We start from the raw sequence: 20,978 nt of genomic DNA, 5'->3' as shown, positions 1-20,978 counted from the left end.
CCTGAATAACAGTGTTCATCTGGTACTAATCCCGCCTTGTTCATGTCACTCATACCTCCATAACCACGCAGGGAGCCTCCGGCTTGGACGGCAAGCCCGGAATCAGGGTGAGTGTCAAGTGACCAAGAGGCTTCACCAACCAGCGCCTGCCTACTTTTTCTCCTCTCACCCTCCATACAGCCCCCCCCCCCCTCCTTGGCCCCTACCCCCCTCACAATCTATTACCACTATCACTCCATTTTATTGTATTTCCCTGGGATGAGAAAGTTCAATAAACATCTGTCTAATGTTTACATCGTAGCCACGGTCACACAGGAAACATTTCAGGGCTCCCTTTTTGTCCCGTGTTGCAGTAACTCCACATTAACACACGCTCATTCATTAACCAGTGTCAGCAGTGTCGAAGATGTCCTTTGTTGCCAACGCACGTGTTCCAGCAGCAGTTCTGTACGCTGCTTGTAGGTCAAACCTGGCGGGAATATCGTACAAATGTGGATGCTTGACGTCATTTTTGCTTTCCATCTGGTTTTCATTTGGAAAATCCACTTTATTTGCATATACCTGAAATAGGTTTGAACTCACCACGATAATGCTGCTCTTTGCAGGGCATGGATGGGCCCACCGGTGCAGCTGGTCCAGCCGGGCCAAAGGGGGACATAGTAAGATCAACTATATGTCCGATTTATGAATCAGTAATCAAATCTTGATTTTACGTCTTTTTTTCTTATCATTGAAAAGTTGCATATGATTTCAACAGTGCTTGTTTTGTTTTAGGGCGAGAGAGGAGTACCAGGTGAACCAGGACCGAGGGGACCTTATGGACTCCCTGTAAGTACAATAAAGATATTATCATGTGGAAGAAAAGCTCAGATAAGTCGGGAGCACTGAGAGTTGAACGCCGAGAGTGATTATGTTACAGTTATAATCAGTTCATTATTATATCAAAGACATTCTGCAATAAATGCCAACTTTGAGCAGTACAATAAATGCCCCTTTATTTAACGGACGCATCGATGTTAAAACATGTTTGACCTTTTTATATTGGTGCAGGCATTGATTGAGATAGTGAGATACACGTTAGCCTTTGGAGTGTTGACTGCGTAATGATAATACAGCTAATGTTCTTTATTTGCAGGGAGCCGCTGGAACACCGGGCTTGGATGTACGTATCTTTCAATATTGTTTTTTCAGTTTTCCTTGAAGGCGTACGTGACAGTGAATGCATCTTCCAGTGCTAAGGTGCTTGGTAGAGAAGCATTTAAATATATAAAAAAATTAAGAAGGCTTTTTAATATTATCAAAAGCCGAACTTAATGTGATTTTACCTCGATCATCAGTTAATGTTTAAAAATAGCATATGTAAATGCTTCATATCTCAGAAGCATCACATTTTATACCCATGATCTCATCTCACATTATCTAAAATAGCTCTTTAAAACCGCAAACATACACATAAAGTTAAAGCTTGTAAGAATGTAAGAATATAATCTGTAGTTGCTTCGCATATTTCCCCAATCCAACTCATTTAGTAAGTGAGAAGAAACGCACAAATCCTAAATAAGGACATCCCTGCATCTTACTTCTTCACTTCATTATCAACATCTTGTACACATTATGGTTGACTTGCAGCATGGTGCTCCACACCGTGGCTTATTATCTAATCAGTCGATTGTCCCAACTCAAACTTGGAACATGGAACTAGTTAGTAAACAAAGTAGTTGGACCTTAAGTCGGTAATTTGTTCTGACTGCACAGTATGTTGATTTTGTGTACGTGAGAAATGCATACTCGATTATAAGGAATGTCCAGGGAGCTTCATTAACTCAACTGCCCCAAAATTGTAGCTCTTCAGGTTGTCCAAGCGGGAACTACAAGGGAGATGCTTTAAATAATGGACTGGTTAGATAAAATAACTACCAAAAATAGTGGTTATAAGGCACAGCTCCAGTGTCTGTATGCATGGTGCTTGTTTTTTTCTACGTGGACACTTGTAGGGGGATTTGGATGAAATACTCCGTCTTGTCTCTGCATTGTAAAGCCAGAGTGATTAAGTAGTGGACTTTTGCAGGGGTCGTCAGGCTTAAGGGGAGAGAAAGGCGACGTTGGGGAAAGAGGAGAAAAGGTAGATGTAGACAGGATGTGATGGCTTGACAACCCTTTAACGTATAACAAATGACTGATGTCAATGGACGGGGACATGAACTATGGAGGTGTTTTACTTTTTAGGATACGCTTAGTTTTTTGTAATATAATTCACAAATCAGAGTATATATGGTTGTTGGAAGGAATAGAGGGGTTGAATTATGAATCAAAATGTGTATAAAATAGGTCTATACAGTGATTTGGAGACAATGGGAAACTACTTATGATGTAAAATGAGATAAATAGAGTTTTGACTTTCTTAAAAGGGTAACTCATCTCAAGATTTTTAACTAAACCATTGGATAACAATTACATGCAACATAATATATTTTCTTTGCAGAACATATCATCCTGTCCTCTCAAGGTTTTGTCCTCCACTTCCGAATGAATTGTCATCTCATTTCTCAAAATCGCGAGTCAAATCTTATTCTGGGGCATCAAAGAAAGTGATTAAAACACAGCAGAGCACATAAGTCCATTGACAGCAGGCTCTTAAGATTCACATTTGGTTTTACTTCTGTTGTTGTCATGCATGAACACTTAAAACATGTCACTTACACGAACGCTTGTTGATAATCTCTTTGTTGTTGGTATATACAGTAGTTTACTGTATTTTATTGGTTTTAATCCAATAACACTTTGTATCCCATCTCTGATATTAATGATTAGCATTTTGCGTTCTGGCGTCTCTGTAATTGTGTTCCATTTGTGGCTAAACAACCTGAACAGAAGCAGTGCTGAGATATATTAACAAGTTGGACGTTGGTTGACAAATACAGTCAACTTTGAATTGGAAAGGTTTTCAATGACAATCAAGAAGAAAGTACTTCCTTTTCAAAACATAACGATAACATTTCTCTGAAAATTCATACCTTTAAAAGCACAATCTTGTATAAAACAATTGCACATCTCATCTCACGAGGGACAAAATGTAGCTGTATTATTACATCTTGGAATGCTTATTGCAAAGAAATTATTTCCACTGTTTTACACCAACTTCCCAACAATTGATGTCCTTTTTTAATTGGATTTTGTTGTCCTCACATGCATGTTCTGTATGACACAAATAACTGAATCTAACCAGAAGTTGGAGGGTTGCTTTTCCAGTGTGTAGTTGGATTTAATTCTGTCCTCCTGGAGGGTTTTTCTCCCTGCTTCTCTTTCTCATCCTTCCTGCCCCTGACACCGATCAGCTCTGTTTCTTACTCCTTCCTATTGTAATATTCCCCTATTTTCGTCCTTTTCCTCCCCTAAGGAATGTTTTCGGAATACCCATTACTGTCTGGAGTCCCCTCCTTTCTAACGCTGGACATGTGTCTTTCTCCTTTGTGAGCCATAGACTCCCTTTATAATTGCACCCTTCCTAATATTAGTGCTGTCCCAAATGTAAAAGAAAAAAAAAGGTGATTCTAACTTGACCAAAACGTTGTATCCACAGGGGGAGAAGGGAAAGAAGGGCAAAAAAGGGCCTAAGGGCGAGAAAGGAGAACAGGGTGCCCCTGGATTAGATGCACCCTGCCCATTGGTATGTCCCGAGCTGGAAATCGCCTCTCCAGCCGTGTAGCGCGGTCGTCCCCAAACAAGGATGAGCGCCCTGTGGCTAAACAGATACCCGGCGTCCATCAGACCACAGCAACCTGAAACACGGAGTCTATTAATCTCCTGCAACTTTGCAATTCAGACGTACAAAAACGTACCATTAAATGTTAAAAAAACGCAACATTGGGCTGGATTGTGGTATCAGCAAGCTCACAGGGCAGCTCCTCCCGCGTCCGTCCCCCCCTCCTTGTCTCCATTGTAGTGGACAGAGGCAGGGGTCAAGGGTCAGGCACCTCTCTCCCAGTAACACTCCTAGGTCATCTTTGCAAACAGGGTTTCCGGGGATTTAAGGGTGAAAAGGGGGAACCAGGTCAGCCAGGTCTGGACGGGCTGGATGCCCCGTGCCAATTGGTACAGTATTTCTCTTTTTCCTCCACCTCTTACCCATGCATGCCGCTCACCTTCAGTCATTGCTGAAACAAAAACGTGCATGACTTGAGAGCTCGACGGGCATGAACACACATCATTTTAATCACAACTACATTTTCCATTTATTGTTAAAAAGCAAAAGAAAACACATGCACCCACATTTATCTTCATGTACTAACCTCCTCACAGCAAGCAGCCTTTTTTTTAGAAAATACATATCATTGTAAGCAAAATGCACAAAATAAACCTATAATTATTATTGATTAAGTCTATCCTTCTAACTGAATCCTTCCATTCCCTTGATTGTAACTGGAAAAAAAAGCGTAAATCCTGTTTCCCTCCTGCTGATTCCTCCATGGACTAGTTACCTTTTAACCTGATGCTAACAAAGATTCCTTTACTGGTGCCTTTGGACCATTCCTACTCCCACTTTCCCCTTCCTGTAGTTGTACCAATTGGGCCAGACCGTGACGACAAGGGTACAACAATAAATGAGATGGATTATCGCTCCAGACGTAGTCAAGATGACCAGATTCTTTCAAATGTCATGCTTTTTATGGTGCTTTCTGCTTCAGATGTGCAATGCATGGAAATTCTTGCATTATTATGATTAGTGCTTAAAGTATTATGACTTATTTAAGGGTAGAGAGCAAAAATGTAGGGAAAGAAAATGAGGTATAGTAGGTAAGAAACCATCTCATATCACAAATGTCATCTCATTGTATTATACAGTATATACACCAGCTGCAATGATTTTACTTTGATGTAAATCCTCTGATTTTATCATATTGTCCCTAAATCAAACTCGTTGTGCTTTTGCAACTGTGCGACAACTGTAATGAAATCAGAGGGCAGAATCATTAATGTATAGATGTGCATGAGATATATTTTGCCGTGTGTTACGTGCATGAATAAGAACACACTGTTGCAGTTGTCATTTCTTTATGCAATATTTCATATGATTTTATCCCAGCGAGACAAATGTGGTATCTGCATTAATGACATAGAAACAAGCAGCGCCATATTGAAAGTTTTGTTACTCCAGGCTTGTACAGTATTCACTGTAGGTTAAGTTCTTTTTACGTAAAGATCCTGTGAAGAAGTTACTCTCAATTGGCTTGCGGTATCTCCCACGTGTGCTTTGGGTTATTGTTTGGATGCTTCTGTTAACACTAAACCTCCCCTTCATCTTTTAGTCCTCATGTTGTTTTTCTTCCCTGCTACTTTGTCTGCACAGGGCCCGGATGGATTACCAATGCCTGGATGCTGGCAGAAGGTAAGCCTTTGAGTAATAATTCACATTTCAGCAGGCCACTTATAGACATTTACAAAGTCATCAAATAATAAGGCCAAATCTGCAGTATGCTTTTGTTTATTGAAAAGGTTTTGAAAGGGAAATCAGAGGTTTCGGACTGTTATTCGACAACTTAGTTTCCTGTTTATATTGATATGGAAAGTGCTCCTCATATTTTGTTCACTGTGAATTAGTTTTTTTCATGTAGGTTTCAGCTCTATGTCCGCATGGGTTTTCTGTGAAATAACAACAACGTTTGATTGTTGTGTGAAAAACCAGATTGTACAACTTGTCATGAAACAATGTGAAAAACTGTCCCATCTTTATGTCATTCTCTCTCTTGTGTTTTTCTTGCAGTGATCACTCTAACCTGAAACGCATGGAGTTTGTAAATAATGCTTCTTTTATGGTATTTATAGTTTTTTTAATGGGGAAAAAATATATGTAAAAGAAAAAGAAGTCTATGTGTACAACGAAACAAAAAGAGATAACCGTCCCGCGCCTCACGCTCTCTTAGCTGCTTCTACTCACATCGCCGTGTGGAAAAACCGAAAAAGACTTGTGTGTCCGCTTTCTCACATCCACATCGCGGTGGAGTTCAGATCCCCGGCTGGCAGCAGGACTTGTCTCTGTAGTCTTTGCATGGCTCGGACTGGAGCTCCACGGCCCGGCCAGACCTGCGTGAAAGAGTGGAAGGAGGAGGAGGAGGAGGAGGAAGAGGAGTGGGATCTGGACTGGCTTCTCTAACACCAAACGCTAGGTGTTCTGTGTTGTTTGGTCTCAAGCTCACCGCTCCTTCATGCAGCACCACTTTTGAAAAGACACAACAACAACAAAAAAAAGAACTGTGCCAAACAGAACATTGCAACTCTGACCCTGCAAAAGCATGAGTAGTACTGAAACTACATTTATATCTACTGTACATACATGTCAATGTTTTGTGGTTGCATCGCGGCTTTTGCAGAGAAGAAAAAACAACACTAACATTAAAAAAACAACAACAACAACCCCAGAGCTCTAAATCAAGTCAATTCTGCTTTCCTTTAATCTCCCCAAGGGAATCACGCCATGGCTGGTAGCCTGAACCCCCCCCCCCCAACCCCCCGAAAGTAAAGCTGTTGGTTATTGTTGCTTTATTGTGGTTGAGACCTGCAGAGGGTGCGACAGCAGGTCTTCACTGTTGCCATCCTCGTCTTCAGCGTGGCGCCTCCCACGGCCACGTGTCTCGGGACAAAGAGGGGAAGAACTCAGCAGGCCTCCCCGTTTTAGGAAAACACATCGGGCTCACGAGAGGCGCGCTGAGGACGCACTCAGGAGGAGTGGGGCCGAAATGGATTCTGCGGGAGGGTCGCTCAGGAGCCTCCTCGATCTCCATGGAGATCAGCCGGAGCATCTGGCTGAGCAAAGGAGCGGCCGAGGGCAACGGCAGAATGCAAACATGTTCATTTCTTTTTTCCTTCTGCTCTCATTCTTTTGACATTGTTTTGTATTTTGTGTATGATAGCCTTTGGTGCCTCAAGCTTTTATTCATTCCTTTATCCGAAATGTTTAACTTTATATTGTATTTTCAATTATTGGAATGGGGTTTATTTCAGGAGAGTAAGCTATGTACGAACAAGTGAGGTGTCGTGAGAGTATTGAAAAGACACTCGCTGTTTTTTAAAAGGAATCATTTTTAGACGATATGTGTTGAAATAGCAGGGAGGTGACAGCTTCCATCTCACCTGCCTCAGATTTTATGCTTTTGAAGAAGCTCGTGTTGTTTGCGTAAAACATATCCAACAAAAGAAACATGCCACTTGTTCATTCTGGACTTGTTGTATGGGATTATAGTTGTACAGTCTTGTCGATTCACTGCATGTACGCAATCAATTACTTCTGGATTTCTTAAATATTAAAAAACAGTATTGATTTGGGAAAGCGTTGGCCGCCCTGAGCATTGTTTCAGCGCTGGGGCTCATTCAGCTCAAACTAAGCACCAAAGTGTCAGGTCATGTTGAACAGAACAATCTCTGTGGCATTACGCTGCTCTTTTACACCTCGTTTTTCCCGTAGAAATATATATAAAACATGCATTACAGTGCAAGAAAAGCAAAGTTTGACAGTTAATCAGTTAACTTCCATTATTTCACCGTAGTCTAACTGGTCATTTATGTCACATTCCATATCAAATGGAGCATGAAATGCAGCAATAGGTTTATATTTCAACGTAGATTATCCATTTCATATTTCTTACTTTCAAATTGCCATTTGACATAGTGGGTGCTATGCAAGGGGATATTTGATATTCTTTTCAACATTTTAAACCAGCTGAAATGATTTACCGGTAAGAAACACCAACATTTTGTTGTGATGTAGCAGCAACCACAGCGCATACAGTTTCTGTTTGATTGTACGGTTCTTCTCATCGTTCTAAAGAGTGGATGTACGTCTGTATAGATTATAATGTTGCTGTCTAACAGAAGGTCAACAACTGCTCTACCAATGGCATGAACTTCACCACAGGTTTGTTTGTTGTTGGTTTTACAAATGTAACAATTTAAAGTGTTTCTGTGCATACATTTGTGTATTTCTCTCAATATTTTACTTGCAAGTCATTATTTATTTTTTTATAATTTCCTAAATGAAGGCATTTTGGTTTTAAACAGCATTCCTTTCAGTTGTTTTGGCTTTTGCTCTCAGTTTCCACAACGTCTCTCTCGATATTCTGAAGCATTTTGGATTATCCGAAGACGTCACATTTTCATTTGCATTGGTGCTGCAAATGCACCGCTCTGGAGGATGGTGGACATTTATAAAAAGAACCAGACCAGTGTGTATTCACTGAGCATTTAATCCAGATTATATGCCTTACAGTGGTTTGTCCACTTTTATTTAATTGTGTTTGTCAAAACGCCATCTAAGACAACAGAGTAGGCCCGAGTGTTGACAGGCCCTGTGATCACCATCACAGCTTTTTCTCCCGTTTCCTCTTCTCTCTTTCTCTCTTTGCATTGAATGTAGTTTGATATATGTATAGTGGATTATTAATGTACTGTTAGTCTGTGTTCTCATTTGACAAGAAGTGCAATTTATGCTTTGGTTAATGTGTGCAGCATCAAACGCAGCTGAACCGTCACGTCATTGTGGTTTCTGATAGCTCCATTTGTTCAGTCGTGCTACCCTGTATCCCACTGCCTGGTTTATTTACCAGCAGACAAAGAAACAAATGTAAACAAGGACCTTTCATTAAATCTCAATTTTGGATTGGTTGAAATATTTCCTCAAATTCTGTCTCCTCGCCTCTGTTTCAAAAGGTTATTTCCATTACTTAATATCTACTACATTTTTGTCTTATTTTTTATTTGTGTTTTAATTTCCAGACTTTGTCACAGTATTTCTGTACAAGTTGCTGTACCTTTAGCATGTGCAGCTAAGTTTTTGTGTTTTGTATTTTTTTTAATTCTGTTTTTATTTGTTTGATTGTTGATTGTTTTTTTGTTAAGTAAAAAACAAATTACTTCTGCTTATCGCAGATGTGCCAAAATATTAGTATTAAGCAGAGTTCAGGTTAGGCTCCAAAATGACTGCATGCAAAAAAAAAAAACGTTTGTGGTTGTGTGAGTGGGTTGTGTGTCATTGTTGCAGAAAGGCTTTGAGTCAAAGTCTTGCTCTCAAGAAAAACAAGCCTACACCCAAAGTCCACGCTTGAATCATCAACACCTCTTAGACTGCTGAAGGATAATTGAAAAAATCCAACCCATCTGCATTATTAGTGACCTGTAATACACCGCAGCCTTACTGAAATAGGGGTTTTGCCGCATGCCCTCCGAGATCAAACGCAGTTAACCTCATGGCTCTCTGTTAAAATGGCATTTTTTCGGTTGTGGTATTTGTTCACTTTGTTCTGTTTGTATTCCTCATTTTTTTACCCACTTGATTGACATTTCTTTAAAGACCCTGGTGTTCACAAGCTATTATATTTCAAGATGACCTTTCATATTACTGTACTGTTGGAGCCAAATAAACAGTCTTTCAATTACATCAAACATTAGACTTGCTTTTATGTTAATCCGTATTCCTTTAAGGTTCTTAGTTCAATTATTATGACGTTCTCTACATGAATAATTGTATTATATGCACCTGTATGCGAATACAACTAGTAGCACTAGTAATAGTGTTCTATTGTCCTCTTATGCAATTAGATTATTGATACTGATGCCTGAAAGGTGGAAGCTGTTTTTAATAATGAAGCTAGTTGATCATTTGTATCGCACTGTACTGCCTCGGTTTTTATTGCTAATTTGGCATTCCTTGTTATTAATTTGACAAATCTGCTTCTGAAATGCAGCTAGGTATAAAATCTAATTAAATGGAAACCTATAAAAGTACACACGAGGGCCTTTCAACCAGCTGTGGGACAAGTGTTTGTTTAAACAGCCGGAGCGCTCGCTGCTGATGACGTCACCGGTCCGCCGTGACTGCCGCTAGGTGGCAGCAGCAGCACCAGAGAGCGTGTGTGTGTGCTTGTGTAAGGGGGGGAGGTGAGGGGGGCGGCGGCTTCTTGTGCGTGTGGTACAGCCCCTTGACAGCAGGTACAGCTGGGTTATTTGCGCTGAGGCAGATGTTGCTTATCTTTGTGGAAAGAGCTCGACAACAGCAGGATGGCTGCGGAAATATTCGTGAAAAAACAGACCATAGACCTGCGGAAGAAGCACATCGGGTGAGACCACTGACGTTCTGCAATTAAGTATTTGCAGCTTCACAACTTTTTTCAGGCTTGTTACTGGGAAACATTTCGAGAGGTTTTATAAACTGGAATTTAGAGAATGTATCCCCCACCAAATCAATTATATATTAATTATATTTCTTAGTTAGAATGTGTAGTTGTAGCTAATCAGCAGTTAATTTTTCTGCGTTCCAATGTATTTATATTTATTTCTGTTTTCGGCCTTTTCCACGTATTCATGTCAATATCTTAATAATAACATAAAACCTGCCAAATCACAATGATGGGGCACATTTTGCACATAGGGGAATAATGATATTGGCTCCCCTGCAGGCCTTCTTGTAAGATTTTCTTCAGCCATGACCCCGTCAAGATCGTACGAGCCAAAGGCCAGTACATGTATGATGAAAAAGGACAGCGCTACCTGGATTGCATCAACAATGTGGCTCACGGTAAGCGCACACTCAAGTATAATCAGTGCTACACAAATATAATCAGCTCTACTTTACACCACTTTCTGTCCAACAGAAACCACACAGCATGAGAGGGCTGTTCTCTTACATAAAAATGACCTAATCTTATATAAATTCAAATTCAAATGTCCCTCCAAAGCGTGAGGTGTTATATTTGTGATTTCCACTGGAGTGCGTGAGCAGACTGACGCGACCAAAAGATCTGCTCTACTACTACTCTAAGTTAGGACGTGATGTCCGCCTCATTTAGTTACTTAAGCTGTGCTACAATCACCGCTCTTTAATTCAAGCATGTGGCCTCCCATGATGTGCCTTTTAATATCAGTTGTCATGGTTACAAATGATTTAAAAGCATGTTTTTGTCCCGCGAGGACCGCTTCTAATCCTGCGTGCGTCCTTTCTCCCATTCCCAAGTGGGCCACTGTCACCCGGATGTGGTGAAGGCGGGAGCTCAGCAGATGGAACTGCTCAACACCAACTCGCGCTTCTTGCACGACAACCTTGTCCTGTATGCCCAGAGGCTGCAGGCCACACTGCCCGACAAGCTCTCTGTGTGCTACTTTGTCAACTCAGGGTATGTGGGTAAACTTGATTGGCAATGATGTCTTGTCTCGGGTCGGCCTAAATACGCAATCGGAAACCCGAGAGTCTATCGGGTTTCTGGAAGACAAAAGGGCGCAATCCAGACATTTATGGCTAGCAATAAATTGTAATGTCAAGAGGGAAAGAATAATATGGTTGGGGAGATTGTCCTCGTTACATCAGCCTGTGCGGGTTTTCAAGTACGATAAATATGAACCACAAATAAAAAAGGTGACGTAATAAACGAAAGTTCAAATTTCACGTCAGCACTCCTACATGTAGGCAATAACCAGACGATGGAACTATAAAATAAAATGCTGGTCTAGCTTTCCCCGCCCTAGAGAACCCTCATTATCAAACTTGACCAGTCTGGTCTGGTTACTTATTTACACCAGTTTCTGGAGTTCACCAGTGTGAACAGGAATGACCTGTTTAAGGATCGGTGCCTCAAGAGAATTATGAAATAGACAAAACAAAGTCGTTAAGTAACCCTTGCACTGTTTTTTTAAGTCCTTATGCAACATGTCAAATGTGAAGACCGTTTCTCATTCACTTGAATGAGAAGGTGTGAACACCTCACTCATAGGAATGAATAGGGGCAAATCTTTGCAGTCAGCTTCCAGAATCACGTTGAAACATTTTCCAGAAGGGTTGAGGCTATTATAACATAATATTAATGCACATATCTTTTACCTAACGTGGAAGAAAACTAATCAATGCAGAGTTATTTGCCCTCAGGTTGCCAGCCGTTGAGGTTGCTTTCCAACGTCAATTCATTTCTGCTGTAAACGAACCGGTGCAGTAGAAAAGTAGACAACTTTTTGCGCCAGAGGCTGACCAGCTTTTTTAACTACACGTCATAAAAACCAAAAGGGATCGCGCGAAGGCGCCCTAACGACATTTGTTCTACCACTCCAGTGAACACATTTATGGACATTTGATGAACAGGTGTCACTTCACATGCCCTGCAGTTGCTTGCTTGAGACGACCACGGCTTCCCTTGTGTATTCTGTGGTGACTGAGTAACTCAAAGTAACCCTTGCCCCTCTGAACTTCAGATCTGAAGCCAACGACCTGGCCCTCCGACTGGCATGGCAGTACACTGGCCACAAAGACATCATCACGTTGGAAAAGTAAGTGTTTTGTGCCTTCTTTTAGTTCAAAGTTCCAGGATAGCAAAAATGAACGCATCGAGGTGCAGTATTAGCATTAACTGCACCAAGGCCCCGGTGGTGTGCGTGGCGGCTCACTGGAAAGGCCTTTCGACACAATCAGTAGGGCCCTTTGCAGTTGAGAGAACTGACTGTCTTTCTCTGTGGCGGGCGTGCGTTTGCTTCGCTTGCAGTGCGTATCACGGCCACGTCTCATCGCTCATCGACATCAGCCCGTATAAGTTCCAGCACTTGTCGGACGATGAGCGGAACCAATCGGTCCATGTGGTGAGCGGGTTTTTTTTGTTTAAATTCTTTGCTTTGCCTGCATACTATGAAAACCGCATGACCCAACTCACACTAACAGGTTTTCAAGAGGCTTCAAGAAAGCATGTTGGTTATATAACCCCCACCACCCATCCCCGGACCGCCGATAAACTAAAAAGACAAAAAAGTTAACAACGCATGTTCTGAGATTGTAGTGCTGCTTTTGGAGATCCGTTAAAGAAAACCATTACTTTTTAACAACGGCAGCAGAAAAACTGTTTTCTGAAAGCACTCATACAAGCCAATTTAAATTTAAGAATACATCTGTTCAATCTGGAAGTTGCTCTTTCATGAAACACAATGTCTTTTTTTAAAGGAAAGTTTCCATTCAACAATTAAAGTGACACTTTATTTCACCTTTAGATAATCATCAAAATAGTTGCTCTCGTCAGCAGGGTAATCTTGAGTTAGTCTCGACAAAATATTCAACCGAAAACCTTGCGGTTTGTTTTCCCTTTGCGAGTCCGTGCGTGTGTCATCGGGGGCGGTAGGTGGTTCTGGAGACGCCTAGTGCATCGACCACAGAAGCTGTTACTGTGGACCAACTTGTAAAACGAGAAAGCAAAATGGGACATGTTCCAAGCTAGAAATGTGCTTGGCAGAATTCCAGCAGCGCTGCCACATGAACTCACACAAACCTTCACACTATGATGGATTTCAGAGTTTAGTGCAGCCAAACACTCGGCACATGTCAAAAAAGTAAATAGGTTTACTCTTGTGTGGTCCTCTCCTTGTCCGTTTATTAATTCAACTTCTTTTTCCTAGCATGTGTGTATTTTTGGACAAAGACGTCCATCACCACTGCGCTCGAATATAAAGCAAAGTCAGCATGAATACTTTACTATTTGCCTCTTTTTTGTTTGTTGATGTGCCACAAACACTCATTAGGACGCAGCCGTTGCCTGTGAGTCGGCTTCAGTAATCATCTCAGTGTCTCGTCCCTTACACAGGCTCCCAGCCCAGATGTGTACAGAGGCAAATACAGAGCAGACCACCCTGACCCTGCCTCAGCATATGCAGATGAAGTCAAAGATATGATACACGGAGTCCATGAAAAAGGAGGCAAGGTACAGTTGTTTTGATATTGTGTGAGCAGCAGCCACTTCAGAAATTGGGCTACACATGTTATTTGCTAGATGCTGCATTTTTAAACCCCCCTCCCCCACCCCCTCTTTTTCTCCCCTCAAGGACACGGCTCTGAATAACAAAAAAAATGTCTTATGCAATGTCTAATTCCCTTGAGTATGAAAACAACATGGCACACAACCCGCTTTTTTATTCAAGAAATACATACTTAACTTGCCACCTTTTCCTTTGATGTGATTAAGTGCTGATCTCATAAAATACACAACTGGGTTCTGTTTCCCAGTGAATACAAAGCCAGCACTTTTTCTTTGTTTTCCCACAATGACCTACAGTACATTAACATTCATTTCTACCCATGATGACCTCTCTCTTGTTTTTCAACTTTGTAGTGACAGCTCACTCACGAAAGAGGGCGATTGGCGGGTCAAAGATCCCGGAGCTCCTCCTGTTTCCCAGTGTGTCCATTTGGCTTCAGATGTATAGGCCTGATGGTTTTCTCTTGTACAGATTGCCGCTTTTATTGCGGAGTCATTGCAGAGTTGTGGCGGGCAGGTCATTCCCCCAACGGGCTATTTCCAGCAAGTGGCACAGTATGTACCCAAGTTACTGCAGAGATTAGTCAATGTGTGTGCTCCCTTCTCCCTTTTTGTCTTTTGCTTTTTAAACATGTGCAAATGAGAAACGCATATAGCAGCTACACCAGAATGAGAGAGTTGAGAGTTTATTGAGAATATAACCCAGACAGCATTGCAGTATTAAAAACAGTGCCTTATGAAGAGAATGAGTTACTAATACGAGTTTCTAATACTCTACAGGCACGTCCGCAAGGCAGGGGGCATTTTCATCGCCGATGAGGTGCAGGTGGGCTTTGGGCGTATCGGCACCCACTTCTGGGCCTTCCAGCTTCAGGGAGAAGACTTTGTACCTGACATCGTCACAATGGGGAAGCCTATCGGCAACGGTCACCCGATGTCATGCGTGGTCACGACCAAAGAGGTGGCAGAGGCCTTCATGTCATCCGGAATGGAGTATTTCAACACTGTAAGAGAATTGCGCATGTGATATTGTATTTTTTTGTCCATAGAAAATTTAATATAATGTTTTAAGTAATGATAATGACATCAACAAAAAATACAAAGGCGGCTTGCAGAGAACACATCACGTGATCCTTGCCCCCTCTCCCCAGTTGACCCGACCTCTTCCTTGACTTAATGTTCTTGTCTGTATTTGCCGAGCGTATCAACACATCTGTCTTACACATATGGGAGAAAACACATTCCGTCCGAGCCAGTCGTTTTATCACTGAGTCAGATTACAGTTACTTTCTGTGAATGAAGAACAGTTTGGATAATATTCCAACTGTAAGAGAATATAATTCATTTTCAGTCAGTTCGCTGCAGCTTGGATCTTTTCCAGTTGGGTTCTGTAAATAATTGAGTCGGACGTGTTGCTAGTTTTTAGATTTTCCAAGGTGGTGTGTGTGTGTAACCGGAGTGTCTTCTTTCCTCTGTGTGTGTGTGTGTGTGTGTGTGTGTGTGTGTGTGTGTCTGTGGTTTGAATTTCTCAGTTTGGCGGTAATCCGGTGTCCTGTGCCATCGGCACGGCCGTCCTAGACGTGATCGCGAAAGAGGATCTCCAGGGCAATGCACTGCGTGTGGGGGGGTACCTGGCCAGGCTCCTGGAACAGCAGAAGGAGAACCACCCGCTAGTTGGCGATATCAGGTAAACGCACTCACACTGACACACAAATAGTTTCATTTGATCCAGAACACTGTAACAAAATGGACACCCAGGACTTGTAATACCAGAACATGTATAACATGTTTACTTAATCCCTGATCCAACTTCAACTCAATGACACACTTCGCACTTTCCCTTGACATTCCGTTCTAACAAGCTCCTATTGTATACTGGTAAAAAAAAGGCGTTGGATCATAATTTAAACGGTTTAACTTTAATTATAGGGCGGCACGGTGGCGTGGTGGTTAGCACTGTCGCCTCACAGCAAGAAGGCCCTGGGTTCGATTCCGCCCAGTGGCCTTTCTGTGTGGAGTCTGCATGTTCTCCCCGTGTCTGCGTGGGTTCTCTCCGGGTTCTCCGGCTTCCTCCCACAGTCCAAAGACATGCTCTGGGGATCAGGTTAATTGGGGACTTTAAATTGCCCGTAGTTGTGTGAATGTGAGTGTGAATGGTTGTGTGTCTCTGTGTTGCCCTGCGATTGGCTGGCGACCAATCCAGGGTGTACCCTGTCTATCGCCCGAAGTTGGCTGGGATGGACTCCAGCCCCCCCGCGACCCTGTGTGCAGGATAAGCGGTCTGACAATGGATGGATGGAACTTTAATTATATCACTTTGATCCAAAACATGGAATCTCAGGGGGGAGAAAACCGGAAAAAAAGAATTTTGGTTTAAAAATGTCCTAACAGCCAATGTGCAACATTTCTGAGCGTTAAGCCGAGTTCTGGGATTACTTAACCCATGCGGCGTCACATCCTGCAGGGGTCGAGGCCTGTTTGCCGGGGTGGAGCTCGTGAAGGACAGGTTGACGCTTACTCCTGCTACAGCGGAGGCCCAAGAGGTCATATACAGGTATCTGTGGGAAATCAGATTAGTGACGGATGTCATAAGAATAATGAAATCATTATTTGCTGACATGACTGCACCCATAAAAAGTTATGGTGGCTCCAGCGCACTGGGAAGAACAACTATCACACAAAAATCTTATCCATTCATAGAAGGATAATAAAGTTGAATTGTAAAAACAAATGTACTTTTCTTGTTAATATTTGAAAGTAGGAGCTCCTCTTATCATCATTATATTTCCATGCATGTATGTGTGTGTTTATGTTTAGCTTTTGCATGTTACGCCACCTTTAGTTATAGTTATAACTAAGACGTCATTATCAGATCCATGGTTGAATTGTAAATGGATGCAATGTGAAAGAAATAATTTACATCCTCCCCCACAGGTTAAAGGAACAGTACATTCTTCTTAGTGCTGACGGACCTCATCGCAATGTGCTGAAATTCAAGCCCCCCATGTGCTTCACCGAAGAGGACGCAGACCTGGTGGTGGGGAAAATAGACCAAATTCTCACAGGTACGTCACAGCTCACTTACATTCCATTGTTTGCCGCTGGAACAACCTGTCTTCTTACCGGCTCGTGCATTGTTTAAAAGAACCGAGGTGAGAAGGTTGCAGACAGTCGCTCACTGATCTCTCGCTGTACCTGTCATTGTGTTGGCAGAGCTGGAAGAGGCATTGGGCCTGAAGTTGCAAAATGCATTGAGTTTAGAGAATGGGAGCAGTAAAAGAAAGGTAAGTGTGTCTCTGCTCACATCACTAAATTTATTCTTTAAACCTTTTATATTTGGACAAAATGTCTCTAGGCTCATAAATGTTTCATAAAGGGGATACATGCACAATGAATAACCACAACAGGAGTTTCCACATCACTGATTTACAGTTAAACTTCTCTCTTATGGTTTGATGTCAAGCTTCCAGCAGAGGAAAATGGACACGTGTATCTCGGGGCCTTATCACACGACTGAGGGAGCAGTCGAGGACTTCCTCAACAAGCCAAACGCCTAAGGACATAAAACTCCCTACAAACAGAGGCACAGCTTTAAATTACCCACACTTATCTTCTACCAAGTTAAACAGCTGGGTTAAAAACTTGCATGAGGATAAAAAATAAGTGCCTCTTTATGTAGCCTGTTTTTAAAAATGTTAATTTACTATGTACCTCTGAATCCTTTAATTATGCAAGCTACCAGACTACACAACATGTGTACTCGTAATAAATCAACAGATACTATGTTTTTAAAAAAAGAAAATATTCCAATAGTCTTAAGTATTGATATTTAGCTCATGCTGATTCATAAACATTACTCAATTGGGTTTAAAGTGTGGAACACCCGTTTACGCCATTCCACATTTTGTGTTCATCTGTTTAAAATAAAAACAAAAGTGTTATACTTTGTTAATAAATGGAGAAAAGTCTTCCCTGTGGTCAGATTGAATCAAATGCATGCTACATGTACACGGCAGCTGTACTGAGGAAAGGCTGCCGGCACACAGCGTCCCATTTAACGCTGACTCCGTCAAACAAACATGGGCGTGACCCTGTGATCCATCTTAACGTACAGAGTACACACATGGATGCCAAAACATCCTTGTTTGCATGTTCTAGTGGCCAGAGAAAGATACATGCGATGGTACATCTACGGTGTTCATGAACAAGAACAAGATGTTCTCTCGGCCTCTGGAGGCCGACAGTTCACTAAAGTCCGGGGCAATTCTCCTTAATATTGAGAAGAGCCGATTAGTGCAAGGCTATAGTCATTTAGCGCAGAACAAAGGGGAATAGACCAAAACACCATTTTAGTTTATGTGGGGGATGTCTTTGAAATTGTCTTTTTATCATTGAGGGAAAATGAATGTAGACAAATCCATAAGCCACTGGTGAGCGGTAGTACTTTATGTTTTGATAAAAGCACCTTCTTATCAATTAACGTCACAGACGTGTCTGATCGTTGAAAGTACAGCCGCACTTTATGACTGCTCTCCTTTTTTTATTACTTCCAATATGTGGATTGTAAGAAGCTGAAACTGAAGAAACGTCATTGTAATTGTGAGCAGTCGTGTCGTATTAAGGAGCAAATGAGCAGTACTGACACGTTTTGTTTAATGTGCGTCCCCACATAGCTGGAAAAACCAATATTTATCCCCATTTACAATGTTATTCCCTACCCTGTGAAAACAGGGTGAAGAGGAGCTACAACCAATTACCTATTGTCAACAGGAGGCGTTTTAGCAGACTCTGCAACTTGCAGTGCGTAATGGCCTGTGTGCATCACGCACTGCTGAACTAAAGAGCAACGTCTATGCAGAACGGTGAAGTAGATCTGAGGTTTATATAAAAGACAAAGAAATATAGTCTCTTGCGATTAATTGATAATATGGAACCCTTAAACCACTGGCTCACTAATGGCTTGTCCTCTAGAAACAACATGAACTTGGATCCAAAGGCTCGGAACTGTAGTCACATTACTACACATTGCCATCTACTGGAGGCCAGATTACAATTCTCATGTGGATTTATTTTATACAAACAGGAAGTGCAAACATTTTAAGGAATTAATTGTTTCCCAGTGCAGCCGACACGTTGCTGTAGAAAATGACCAAACGTGTTTATATACTCAACAGTACACACACATGACAACTGCAAGGAGCTCTGAAAAGGAGATTTATTTCACATCCTTGTACAAAAATGCAACAGTGACAAGTTGTAGGCAATTTCTTTACAAAAATGCACAACTTAAAACATCAGACTGCCCCTTTAAATGATTTATATAGTCCTAATCCAGATTCCAAACAACGGTGGTGAGTAACTTGCCCTCCTTTCCCCCCCTTTTGTGACTAAGAAACTCCCTTGCTTAATTACATTTTGCACTCTGCCTCTGTTATACAATTTCTTTTTGGCAAATTGAGACTGAGAAAGTCAAAGAACACCATCGAGACGGAGCCAGTGCAGCGGGGTCTAGTTTCTTGAACACGTTCAGTGCTTTCAGTCCTCTACAGTCGATTACAGGAAGGTCAGTTGGCCGTTGGTGGCCGTTCATCCAAATCAAGTTTAAGTTTGCTCGGCGCGTCTTTAGCCCATGAGATATCCTCTGAAAAGACAAAATGATTCATTTGTTAAGACAGTGTGACTAAATAAAAACAGAGCAGAGGAATGACAGGATCAATGACTTTCCCAGGACACAGATTGGTGTTAGGATAACAAATGGAACCGGCGTGGGAGGGAAAACACGCGTGGGACTTACGGCAGCTTCATGCGCATGAATACTCGGGCCATGAAGAAGCTGAGGAGAACGCTGACAAAACCGATGAAGAGCAGCAGGAAGCGGTTGAGTTTGGGAATGTTGGGTGCGTTGGAGCGGTCCAGGATTATAAAGCCCAGGCCTCCCATTGTGAAGAGGAAACTGGAAGCCAGTCCTTCCATGATGTACTGGCCATTTACTCTGAGGGGAAAAAAACAAAAACACGCTGCATTATTTACTGCGGACTTCAATAAGACTTGATCATCACCGACTGGCCGCAGTTTACCTGTAAGCCAAAAAGGCCACTGGTCGCTGGTGTCCGTGCTCGTCCGTCATTGAACCCACGCTCGGGGGCTCCACGATGACGTCATAGATGATTCCTGCAGTGCGCGAGGAGAATGAAAGACAACGCGATTAGGAGCGTAAAAACAACGTTAGCGAGGTGAGAGCAGCGTTAAAGCGGATTATTTATCGGTATGTTTAGCACAACAGGGCTACGGGGGTCCGAGTGACCACAATTAACGTTAACGGTTACATTGTAAATAGAGCGAGGTGCATTCTGGTGCCAATTTAGCTAAACTGTTAGCTTAGCTCAGCTTAGTCTCGCGTTTACTGCGTTAATTAAGCTAGCAGGAGGTTTTATGAATGCAGATCAAATGCTCCAATCTGGCTTTACACAAACTGCAAATCAACTTTTGGTGAAATGCCGACACACACAGCAGACTCTCCTCTCAAGCAGCTAGCGGTGGCGTTAGCTTAGCACGTCCACTCAACCTTACCTCCGGTGATGAGAAAGTAGGACACGATGACGACCGCGTACACGGTCATGGCCGACGGCATGTGCAGCCACGAGGGTTTCTTCAGCTTCACATTGGGGCACTCCAGCAAGGCGAACGGCATACTGTATAATGTCTCCATGGCTGAGGAAGAAACGCTACCTCCAAAGAAAACAGCGGCTCTGTGGCTGATATCCGTCTGAGGAGCGACTGTGTTGACGTGTCCCGGAAGTACATGTTTTTTTTCTCCCTCATACGCAGAGCATCCTTCCCATAGACATTTATAAAGCCTTTATATCTGTATATATAAATATAAAGCCTTCCTACCACGCGTATTCTCAGGTTAGCGTTGTGGTGCATCCAGTCCACACGAAACGCTTCCAAAAAGTACATTTTAATATTTTCAGTGCAGTTGCTGTACATTTAATTGACTGTCGTACATGTAAATGATTTAAAAGTAGCCTACTTGTAACTTCCTTCTGCTTAAACATGGAGTTGATCTTTCACTGAGAGTACAGGTAAAATATTTGGCCCATAAGCAAATGGTTTGTCTTCACAATCTCACGTCATACAAAAACTTTGTTATGGGGATCAGTGGGATCAACCTGCACTGTAAAGCTGGCTTAAACTGGTCAATAAGGACTT

At 42.1% G+C, this 20,978-nt stretch overlaps 3 protein-coding genes across 3 annotated transcripts in view; 2 read left to right on the top strand and 1 right to left on the bottom strand.

The window, feature by feature from the left end:
- The window catches only part of col25a1 (collagen type XXV alpha 1 chain), a 49,591-nt gene extending 40,159 nt beyond the window's left edge, over positions 1–9,432 (top strand). Inside the window, exons 28-34 of the mRNA XM_078106362.1 lie at positions 72–107; positions 606–659; positions 775–828; positions 1,136–1,162; positions 3,581–3,667; positions 5,348–5,386; positions 5,762–9,432. Coding sequence (XP_077962488.1) covers positions 72–107; positions 606–659; positions 775–828; positions 1,136–1,162; positions 3,581–3,667; positions 5,348–5,386; positions 5,762–5,764 — 300 coding nt within the window. The 3' untranslated portion in view covers positions 5,765–9,432. The remainder of the gene's footprint in view (positions 1–71; positions 108–605; positions 660–774; positions 829–1,135; positions 1,163–3,580; positions 3,668–5,347; positions 5,387–5,761) is intronic.
- A 459-nt stretch (positions 9,433–9,891) lies between these two features.
- On the top strand, positions 9,892–17,734 carry etnppl (ethanolamine-phosphate phospho-lyase). Its single transcript, XM_040180076.2, has 13 exons — positions 9,892–10,106; positions 10,446–10,564; positions 11,000–11,159; positions 12,226–12,300; positions 12,513–12,606; positions 13,596–13,712; positions 14,239–14,321; positions 14,547–14,772; positions 15,299–15,453; positions 16,231–16,320; positions 16,701–16,831; positions 16,980–17,050; positions 17,230–17,734. The coding sequence occupies exons 1-13, from the start codon at positions 10,048–10,050 to the stop codon at positions 17,281–17,283; spliced, it is 1,434 nt and encodes a 477-aa protein (XP_040036010.2). The 5' UTR covers positions 9,892–10,047; the 3' UTR covers positions 17,284–17,734.
- Positions 17,735–18,963: 1,229 nt separating this feature from the next.
- Positions 18,964–20,612, bottom strand: ostc (oligosaccharyltransferase complex subunit). Its single transcript, XM_040180079.2, has 4 exons — positions 20,337–20,612; positions 19,844–19,937; positions 19,561–19,758; positions 18,964–19,407 (listed from the first exon to the last, which is right to left on the bottom strand). The coding sequence occupies exons 1-4, from the start codon at positions 20,473–20,475 to the stop codon at positions 19,389–19,391; spliced, it is 450 nt and encodes a 149-aa protein (XP_040036013.1). The 5' UTR covers positions 20,476–20,612; the 3' UTR covers positions 18,964–19,388.
- Positions 20,613–20,978: the final 366 nt, after the last annotated feature.

The sequence above is a fragment of the Gasterosteus aculeatus genome, chromosome 7 (genome assembly GCF_964276395.1).
Source record: "Gasterosteus aculeatus chromosome 7, fGasAcu3.hap1.1, whole genome shotgun sequence".
Lineage (NCBI taxonomy): Eukaryota > Metazoa > Chordata > Actinopteri > Perciformes > Gasterosteidae > Gasterosteus > Gasterosteus aculeatus.
This window is presented reverse-complemented; position numbering and strand designations above follow the sequence as displayed.

Coding starts and splice junctions, on each gene's coding strand:
- etnppl (XM_040180076.2), top strand. CDS start 10,048: ATGGCTGCGGAAATATTCGTGAAAAAACAGACCATAGACCTGCGGAAG. Junction 10,107..10,445: donor CTGCGGAAGAAGCACATCGG/GTGAGACCACTG, acceptor GCTCCCCTGCAG/GCCTTCTTGTAAGATTTTCT. Junction 12,607..13,595: donor GGAACCAATCGGTCCATGTG/GTGAGCGGGTTT, acceptor TCCCTTACACAG/GCTCCCAGCCCAGATGTGTA.
- ostc (XM_040180079.2), bottom strand. CDS start 20,475: ATGGAGACATTATACAGTATGCCGTTCGCCTTGCTGGAGTGCCCCAAT. Junction 19,938..20,336: donor CTACTTTCTCATCACCGGAG/GTAAGGTTGAGT, acceptor CGCGCACTGCAG/GAATCATCTATGACGTCATC. Junction 19,759..19,843: donor GTGGCCTTTTTGGCTTACAG/GTAAACTGCGGC, acceptor TTTTCCCCTCAG/AGTAAATGGCCAGTACATCA.